Below are 10426 nucleotides of genomic sequence, written 5' to 3'. Positions count from 1 at the left end.
CCTGGGCTATCCTCAGCCTTTCCCAAAGCCCAGGGAAATCAAAGCTGGCTGCCTCCTGCTTGCTGGAGTTCCTTCCAGGCTTCTGAGGGCTGGCGACACGGAGCCATCTACCTACGCTTCTGTTTCCCTCCCTCAGGGTGGAAGGAAGAAATGATTTACACTTGGTGGGATGGGGGTGGGGAGGGGGGAATTAAGAAAAGCAGTCATTCATGACAGTTAGTAAGTGTCAGAAAACTATTTACTCACATTCATTCCCTGAAAGTCACCTTCTGCATATGTTCTTGTTTGTCTTTCAACGATGGTATCAGTCAGGTAGACTCAGCAAGAAATACCAAGCAAGGTTTGAGCCAAATGCTGTGAAGGGAGAGAGTTTCATTTAACTTCATTTTTCCTGCCAGGGCTGGCTCCAAAGCTAGTTTTTCTTACTAGGTTGTTTGCCACATGAAAAGCAAATTCCCAGAGGTTTCTGGATTGCCGAGATCCAGTGCAAGATGACTGCTCCCACCCACCGCCCACCCACCCACCCACTAATAAGACATAATGCCGTCCTATTTTTGGTAACAATTAAAGGGCCTCCCGGTGCAAGCAGAAAGCTGTTTATTTTCTGTTACATCACTTCACGTTGCCTTCGAAGGCTGGTCTGTGCTCAGTGTTTTCGTGGTGATGCAAGTCGGCTCTCTCCTCCAGCAGTTGAGTCCCTCCCATCTCACAGCACCTCACAGGTCTTTCCCCCGAGCAGTGCATTGCTGGAGCGAGGAGCAGCTCACGAATCAGCTGCAGGTCCCTGTTTTGAAAAGCAGAGATACAGAGGCAAAGGAAAAAGGTGGACTCCTGTGTGACCTGGTCTTACAGCAAGACAATCACCATCTGAATTCCAGAAGCTCTGTTCATGTTTGGGGATATTTTTTCGACTGCATGGAATCAGAGAGAAGCCAAAGGATGGGAAATGCCTGCATCCCCCTGAAAAGAATTGCTTATTGCCTATGTCTCTTATCTGCGCTTTTGCTGACTGAGGGGAAGAAACCAGCGAAGCCAAAATGCCCTGCCGTGTGTACTTGTACCAAAGATAATGCTTTATGTGAGAATGCCAGATCTATTCCACGCACCGTTCCTCCTGATGTTATCTCATTGTAAGGCCCGTAAGCATTTTGATATCTAATTTCTGATTTAAAATTCCAGCCGATGTAATTGGGGCTTTGCATGTCTTGGTAAGAAGGGCATGGAGAGAGAGATTCCTCTTGCACGTTTGGCCATTTGACAGTACTAACATTCTGTTGCATTTAGAAATTTTTATTTTTTTATTAGCTGCTACAGAACATGCTTAGATACTCCTCAACCCTGAACATTATTCTGAGAAACCTGTAGCCGATTCATCTCTCCCACTTCATCTGGGAAGGAACAGTATCGTACTTCATAAAATAGTGTCAAAATAGTGACTGTTATGCTAAACCGGATTAACATAAGGTTTGTTCTGTGTGTGTGTGTCTCTTTGTGTGTGTCTGTTTGTTTTTGTTTTCTTTCAGATCCTTTGTGAGATCTGGCTTTACTGAAATCTCAGAAGGGAGTTTTTTATTCACACCATCGCTGCAGCTCTTGTGAGAAATATTTATATCATGACTATTTTTAATATAGCATATATTTGGATAAGCCCTCTAGTAAAATGATTTCAATATTAATTTTGTCAAATGTGATTGTATTTCTGGAAAGAAAAGGAGTATCAGTCAAGGGGGAGGGAGGTGGGATTATTTGCCTCTTGACACCAACGGTGCAGGTCGAGCCTTGCGTTGGTAAATTTGCTAACCTGTGATGCTGTCTACTTTCACGGCTATTTATGAAGTTGTTGTAACAGTAATCACAATTCCATTCCACTATTTTACTTTCATTTTTGACTTGGGAACTTTGGCTATTTTGCCCTGGAGTTTTCAAATCTGTCAATACAGAACCCAGTATAACATATGCCCTCAAGATGTTGTCTTGTGGGAGGGGGGTGGCTGCTCCTGTGCATGATTTACCAAGTGAGGGGAAAAAAATCTGGGCTCTTTCTAGGTAATTTCTTAAAATATTAAGTCTATAGAGACTGTCTTCTAATCTCATCTATTTATAACTAGTCCACTTAGAAGGAGGAAAAGAAAATATTAATATAGGATAGTGCAAGGGATTAGTCTTTGCTGTGTGTTTTGAGTTGGCCACGAGGGAACCACACATTCAAGCTATGTCTGAAAATAGTCAAAAAATAACATTTGACTAAGAAATCAGATTTCTCCACAGGCATAATAATGTAACATGAATAATTTGATCTGACATGTAATATTTGGCAATTGGAGTGCAAGTCTTAGAGCAGGACCACGTGGGGGTCGAGAGGTCTCTGGTACTCAGGTTTCGGGCAACAGACGACAGGTATAGTTGCATGATTCCAAGAGGGAATTCACTAGTTTTCCATGCACTGAGTTTTGGTTATCTTCACTGAGTGATTGAGGACCCAAGGTTTTTGCTTGTCAGTGTTTTGTTTCTATGTTTTCTTGCCTTAATTGGCCGTTTTGGCTGTTTGAGGTTATATGTACAGAGACAAGCTGCATGGATTTGAAATTGGGAGATCTGTGTGTAAATCTCACATCCCACCACACACTAGAAATTAGACGTCATCTTATGCAAATGACTAACTCTCTCTGAGCCTCAGTCTCTCCATCTGTAAAATGGAGGTAAGAACAAATGCTTTGAAGGGTTGTTGTCAGAGATAAGATTTAAGTAAATAAAATGCGTGGCAAATGGTTACACATTTGTAAATGGTAGTTTAAAATTTTTACATAAAGAACTAAAAATCACTTAATCTATTGTTTTCGTCTATATGATTTGACTATTTCATTGAATTCACAAACCTGATCAGGTATTTCGACATTATGTAACAATGTTGGCTAATGTCCTTCCACTAGCTAGAGTCTCTGGGAGATAAACAATTAAATAGCATATTCCTAAAGGAATTATCTGTTTGACTGGGCTATTGATGTGATCACATCAAACTGGTGTTAGTACATGTAACAAATCCAAAAAAGATAAAATCTTTAGCACAGAAAGGGACATCTCTAATGCTGGGATCCTTCCATAGGGATAACAATTTTTTGTATGTGAGAAAGTGATAAATTGTGCTTATGTTGTTCATTTGCTGAATAAGTGAATGCCTCATTTGAAAAGCATCCTTTGAGGAGCTAAGGCACCTCCATCCCCCCAGGATAGTTAAAAAGATCAGTCTTAATATTCAAGCAGTGTCAGTCAACACACACTGGCACTAGATGGACATGAGCTGTGATACAGTAAGTCTAGATAGAGGAACCTAATCAGTTAGCATATCTCCACTTTGTTTTTCCTGGGTGACAAGCACAGATGCTGGACAATGTTATAGAAATAGTTACCGGCTGCTGCAGGGTAATGTGATTACACGTATTTAGAATCACAGAGGGAAGCCAAGGAACTGGTTTTTAAATAGCCCACACGGAGTGTGTGCCATGCCCCTGTGTCCCATGCTCCAAGTTCCTATGGAACATTCCAGCCCTTATTTCTAAAAGCGGTTCAGGTTTCAGAAATAACAAAAGGGAGAGTAATTCTCGCCCTGTATGTCCTTAGTTAACTTACATTGCTAACCTCAACATGGCAGCTTTGTGCCAGGGCTAATCTTATGCAAAGTTGCAAGGGTCAAGTTTATTTCTAATCTCCAGGGTCCTATTTCCTAAAGACGCTGGTCCCCATATTTCTTGCCCAATGTTCTCTGCTTCCTCTTTTCCTCAGGAAAGGATCTGATAAGCTCATTTTCACTTACAAGGAAATAAATAATAAGGTTCAGAATACGAACTGTCCATAATCATAACAGTGGTGGGAAAGGTTGGTTCCCAGACAAAAAAGAGTCCTTCTATGGGACAGGGCCAGCCGGTGCCCTGCAAACTTCACATGAGCTGCTAAACCCAAAATGGAAAATGAAGACCAAGGGGCCTAAATTTGCCATGTGACTTGTGCCATTAGACCAGGCCTGGGACACACCAACCATTGCTTGGGGCTTGCAGGGAATTCTAATGGCATTTATGACTGTGATAACCAAATTGACCTGTCATAGCCTGTTAAGAAATAAAGTTCAAAATTAGTTCTGCTGAGTGACATACAAAGGCAGTGGTTTATTGCTCTGCTGTTTAAAAAGGGAAAAAAATCTCTTTCCCATGATCCACCCTAACTATTTGATAATTTCATTATGGCCCCAAATGTTTTTTCAGACCTGCAGAAGGCATGATGAGAAGTACTCTTTGAAATGTCAGCCTGGGGTGCTGAGGGAAACAGACGTCGTTTCTCCTTAAGTTACACACAGGGTTTTTGGGGAAAAGATCGTGGTAGGCCGTGGTTGGCAGTTTGTGTTGGAGAACAAGAAAAATAAAAGCCTACACTCTACACTCTTGTAGAGAGGAGAGGAAAAAATAAAATTTCCCAATAAAACTCATCAGATTAGTTGTATAAAACATTCTTTTAAAAATATTTCATTTATGGTTTTAAACAACAGGAAAGCCTTTCCCAAGCCAATGCAATTTCATTCATGTTTTCTATAGGCCCCATTATAAAATATTACCAGTGAGAATAATTATTCATTCTAGATCCCTTTTTGTTACAGGAAGTGGAGCTTATAATGAATGCAATTTGCAGAAATGTGTTTTCACACATTATAGTCGTATTCTTTCACTACAGACTGAAATTTCCAATGGTACCAGCTCATTATAGAAATAAATTCAAATTTAAGAGTATAAAATGCATCCAGGTTCCCATTCAATTATAAAATTTTTAATAAGCTAAATCTTCCAACTCTTAAGACAGTTTATTTGAGAGGAGTAAATTACAGAGTTGGCTTTAGTATCGTGATTTTAAAAAAAAAAAATCTCTATATAAGAATTCAATGTGAACAGAAAAATATTCTATTTATTCCAATGATAGTTGGTATTTTTGAAACAATGAAACTGATTCCTCTAGGGAGAAAATATTATTTCTTTTACTAATCCATAGTCAACATAGAAGTGTGTAGGGTCAATAAAAAATAAAAAACTAAAAACAAAAAATTAGTTTTTTAAATAAAGCAAGCAACATGACCAAGATAAATATATCTATCTTTACCAAATTACCAAAGTTTTATCATTTAGTCTTTCCAAATATCACTTGTCCAGGAAAAGAATATCTGGGGCTTATCTTGCCTTCACAGTGATGGACTTCTTTTTCTATTCTTCATATTACAAGTGCAAGAAAGATTTAACAGCCTTCACTGAGTATTCAAACCGGACCTGTCAGATAAGAGGGCTTCTAAAGGAATTATAGACTGGTCGTGGATGTTTTGATTTGTACCCAGTTGGTACCTCCACAATGGACAGTAATGTTAAAAAACTTTATTCATTGAGACTTTTGTCTGCAATTTGCCCAAAGACTCATAGCTCTAATTTTTAAGTTTTAATTAATTCTTGTAATTGCACAAACCAACTTTGTACAACAAATGCTTTTTTCTGAAAGTATATTTTTATCCTCTCAATTATTCAGGCAAGAAATTTTAGAGTCATCTGCTCCTTCTTCCTCATTGTCCAGTTCCAACTGGACATGTTCTTTCTCAAGCAGCATGGGAACCCACCACCTCTTCATCCCAGGGTGATGACCCTAACTGAGCCTACATTTACTGCTTCCCAGGTTTTCTGCTTCCCAGGTCTTCTGCACTGGTCTCCCTGTTTCAGCACCCATCCTACCTTCTGCCACTAGGTCACCTTAATGTTAGACAGATCTCTTAATATTACCCTCCCTACTTGGAGCCTTTAAAGTGTCCCTACAAACAAAGATTCTGTATAGCTATATCTATAATATAAAATTGAGTATTTGTCCAGAGTCATCTCTCACAATATTGGCCACAGACATACACACGCACACACATACACACACACACACTCAACCAAGCTCCAACCAGACTACAGTGCCTCACTCCTTAACCTCTGTTTTCTCAAGCTCTGTAGACTTTCCTGGTGTCTCTAGTTCTCCGTTATTTATTAGAGCTACTTGTGCTGGTTTCTACTGGATGTCCCTCATGGTAGATTATCAATAGCCAGGATCCTAGAGAAGAGCCTGGGTGTTATAAGCTTAGGCCTTGCTTTCTATTGTATGTGTTTGTTGGCTTCACATATTTTCACAGATTTTATGCTACAGACTCCCATTTTACTCTCAGTAAGATAGCCTTGGTCATGCTCACACTCTTTCTTATGTTTGTTATGGCTTACCAGATTTCACATGAACTGAGCGTGGAGGTCTGGAAAGTCGGATAAATTAAATTAAGAGATATTTGCTGTTGGTGTAATGATGTCAAACACTGGAGATGTCCAGTGTACCAGAATTTAAAAGGTCAAGCTTCCAGAACCTTTCATTAGACCCATTGATTAAAATTTTTTGTTCCATTTTTACTTCCTCTGGGCCTTTGAAACACAAAATATCATATTTAGCCTCATAAAGTCTTCACTGGACTGTGGATGCTGACTTGCCTCTTTCCTCTAAAGGGGTAAAATATAGGCACAAAATGACCTCTTTATTCAGCCTGGCAGGACATCCAAAGGGAATGTTAGCTAAGCATTTTTTTTAAGAGGGAAAATTCATTAACACAAAGATAATTTTCTTTTTGACTTATTTGTATTTTTTTTTAGCAAGTTAACTTACTATATAGTTTTTAACAGAAACAATATGAAAGCTAAAGCCTCCCACTGCAGCAAACATGTTTTGGGGTCCTACAGTGCAGCAGGCACAGCGCTGGGTTTTGTGAGGGACACAAAATGAGTGACATCTCTCCCTCCCCACCCAGATATGGCAGCTCCAAGCTGGTGGTGATCCCTAAAAAGGTAAATTATATTTGGCCTGTATTTGAATGTATTGTAAGGTAGTCTTGAAACATTTTCTCATTTTGTTCACAATGGTATTTGGTTAATGAGTGATGGTGATGATACTTGCCAGTTATTGATCATTTGGCTGATCTAGGTTATTAATAATTGCAGGGGCTTTACAATGACAGCAGTGATAACAAAATGGGGAACCCCACTCAACTGGCAATGTAGCAAGTAGCAAAGTACATGGGTTTGTGGTCAAATATAAATGGGCTCCAATCCCCACTCTGCTGCTTACTATCATTAGTTGGGTGATTTGGGGCAAGCTTAATCAAGCCACATTATCAGCCTTTGCAAAATGGGAAATAAGTCTAGTACCTTTTACACAGGATTACAGTAAGGATTAGGTGAAACAATACAAGTAAAATGCTTGGCTCAGTTCCTATAACTCAACAAATATTAGTTTTTATTATAGTTTCTGATAATCACTTTAATTTGAATGACTGTAACATCAGATTAGCATCTGATTATATAGGATAGGTTTTCCTATGATCCTAGTTTTAAATTTTTGTTTTCTGTACATATCAAAACTTGCTAAGAAGTCTTTTCTTCAAATACTTTTCACATGAATTATTTACCTTTCTGGGGTTGAGGAGGGGGGTGAAGAAGAGAAGCATAACCTTTTCACTTCTTTTGCTGAAAAAAATAACTGGCACTAAATTTTTTATAAAATATTTTCTTTAAAATAAGTAACACTGAGGAGGAGTAAAAGTATAAAGTCTAGAAGTGTTATCAAATTTAAGTCATAAGTTAAAAATATGGTGTTATAATTTTAAGATATTTTATGTAACTGCAGGGGAAAAACTTGTAGTAATTATACCAAAAGACATCATAAAGAAGTCAAATGAAGTCAAAAGAAGTCATGATATTGAAAGACATCAAAATATATACACAAAAAGAAAGCATGATAAAAAGCAAGGAAAATGGATCTGCAAAACAATGAGGAAACAATTTTAAAAATGACAATAACAAAAAGTCCTTGTTTATCCATAATTATTTTAAATGTAAATGGATTAAATTCTCAATTAAAATAAATATCATTGGCTTGTTTTCATATAAGTGGTATTTTGGAAGAGTGGAAAGAGCCCTGAACTAGAAGTCAGGAAACATTGAGCCGAAATCTACTTAGTCACTAATGAATTGTGTGACCTTGGGTTGGTCACAAAATATTCTCAGACCTCAGATCTTATACCAGAAGTAGATTAAATTATGATTATCACAATCAAATATCAGTGGGACTTGGGGTAATAATGTAAATGAAGGAAATAGTTGGGTTTAATAAAATAGGAAGTGATAGTGACTGGGGTAACGAGAGAAGACGTGTTAATTTGAAAAAAAAATCACAACATCAAAAAAAATTATATCTTCAACCCCAACTGATTATTACTGATGAGAATGTGATGTGTGAACATGTTAGGGCCGTATTTTCTTAATTTTCAGGGGAAGGCAGAAACCTGGAAGCAGATTTTTTAAGCAAAGTAAGTTGGCATTTTAAGATCTTTACATTCAATTAACTAAGATCTCAGCCTAGTTGAAAAATCCTCTTATTGTATTCTATCTATACAGAGTTAAATTAATGTAATATAGAAATAGTCTTATCAGGAAATGAATAAAGCTTCTTGTGTCAATTTTAATAAGCCTGCAAAATAAATTATAAATTGAAATAATCTCATAATATAGAATTTTATATTCATTAGAAAGCTATTACTAAAATAATAATTGTCCCAAGTAGGTCCACTGGGTCTTTAGCAGAACTTCCCTCATGTGACTAATGGCAAAGCAATGTATTAGCATCTCTCCCTTGGGGCAAATATTGGAAAGGAATGGTTGGACCAATTTACATGGCAAGATGGCAGGTGTTTGCCTGTGCAAAATGGGCTTTAAAAACAATGAGCCTTTAAAAAAAAAGACAGACTAGAATGTATATGTATGAAGCATTCTTGATTTCCAGAAAACTCCTCATAGTATAAGATTCTTCCCAACTGTGCTTCCCTGGCTAAACATTTCTAGATCTTTCGTTGAGAATTGTCTTTACTAGCAGTTCACAAGTCATGCAATAAAACCAGGCAACATTTTGTTAGGAGATATTCATGATTTTTGTATTGCAAGATGCTAGGCACTTTATGCATCTCATTTTTTATTTCATCATCATAAAAAATTATGAGTCTACTTTATTTTGAGGTGGGCATGATTTCTGCATTTTACAGATGAAGGATTGAGTCTTAGGAGAGCTATGTCACCTCCTCAGTGTCATACCCTTCATAAGTCGAAGTACTGGGGTTTAAACCCACATTCTCACCTCTAACCACTTCTGTCTACTTCCATTTGAACATGAATTACTGAGCTTGACTTTACATTGTTTTGTTCCAAAAATCAAATCCCCCTCTCAAAGGGTCAACCTTTGCCATTAATAAGGGTATTCAGAGGAATGTGTCCTGATTCCTGGGAACAATTACTGAAAAGGAGTTTCAAAAGCCCTTTGAAAGAGTGGCAGCATTGCTGGCAAGAACATCTAGTTTCCCTAGGATTCCATTCTTATTTGTATGTGTGCACTCTGGTGAGACAGACAGAGAGTGAGTGAGAGAGAGAGAGAGAGAGAGAGAGAGAGAGAGAGAGAGAGGACTTAATTAACTTTAAAATTATACCTTAGACCAATGTCTTCTAAACTTGTCTCCTGTGGAAACTTTGTCCTGAAAGAAAAGGGGTCTGTGTTCAATAAATTTGGGACACTGCATACTCTCTCCCTTCCTGGCTATTCACAGTGCACCTTGGCATAGAAATGCCTCTGGGATTATTTTTTGTCATTTCACCTTTCTTCACTCCCCATAGAATATTGGTCTTACAGACCATACTTTGGGAGTCTATGCCTTTGGTATTCACTTTATTTGTTAGTCTAATAATTTTCACCATACTTTGTTCTAGAGAGACTTGCTAGCAAAGCTTAGGCAGGCAGAAAAAAATCCCATTTAAAGGCTACACTAACCATCTGTGTCTGATATTTTTGTGGATATTTTGAGTGTGATATCTGAGGATCAGGCCTCATCATCAGCATTCCACTTGATCAAGTGGTGTGTCAACTTGACCTACCACCCAGTGAATGTTCCATCTTTTGGAGGAAGTAAATGATCACTTGCAGCCTGTTCAATAGGAAAAAAATGTCCCTGGGCTTAAATATATACTCTTGTTGTTTTTATTTGGAGGAGATTGCCTCACAGCTATTTCCCAAATGGCTAAACCAGCATATCTCTGGGTATGTCCCATTAAGTATTCACTGATAAGAGGATCCCATTGTTACAAGATTGGAAAATTGATTATTTTATTCCCATTTGAGGAATCTCAATTTACATAAGGATAGAAAGATTCATATAAATTAAGAATCCTGATTGACTTCACTTGCTTACTTTCCCGAAACTTGTCTTTTTTGTGCATGTAGAGTCTCTTGGCCCCAAGAAGACTTTGTATTTCAGGGCATATACTCTGGGAACTACTGGGCAAGCCTA

The 10426-nt window shown here is 37.9% G+C and overlaps 1 protein-coding gene across 1 annotated transcript in view; it reads left to right on the top strand.

Annotated features, from left to right (window-relative positions):
- Window positions 1-845: 845 nt before the first annotated feature.
- LGI1 (leucine rich glioma inactivated 1) overlaps window positions 846-10426 on the top strand; it is a 31665-nt gene continuing 22084 nt past the window's right edge. The window contains exons 1-2 of the mRNA XM_037496345.2: window positions 846-1130; window positions 1524-1595. Coding sequence (XP_037352242.2) covers window positions 916-1130; window positions 1524-1595 — 287 coding nt within the window. The 5' untranslated portion in view covers window positions 846-915. The remainder of the gene's footprint in view (window positions 1131-1523; window positions 1596-10426) is intronic.

The sequence above is a fragment of the Talpa occidentalis genome, unplaced genomic scaffold, assembly GCF_014898055.3.
Source record: "Talpa occidentalis isolate TD23 unplaced genomic scaffold, MPIMG_talOcc4v2.1 talOcc4.8, whole genome shotgun sequence".
Classification (NCBI taxonomy): domain Eukaryota; kingdom Metazoa; phylum Chordata; class Mammalia; order Eulipotyphla; family Talpidae; genus Talpa; species Talpa occidentalis.
Note: the sequence above shows the minus strand (reverse complement) of the source record. Positions and strands in the feature narration are given on the sequence as shown.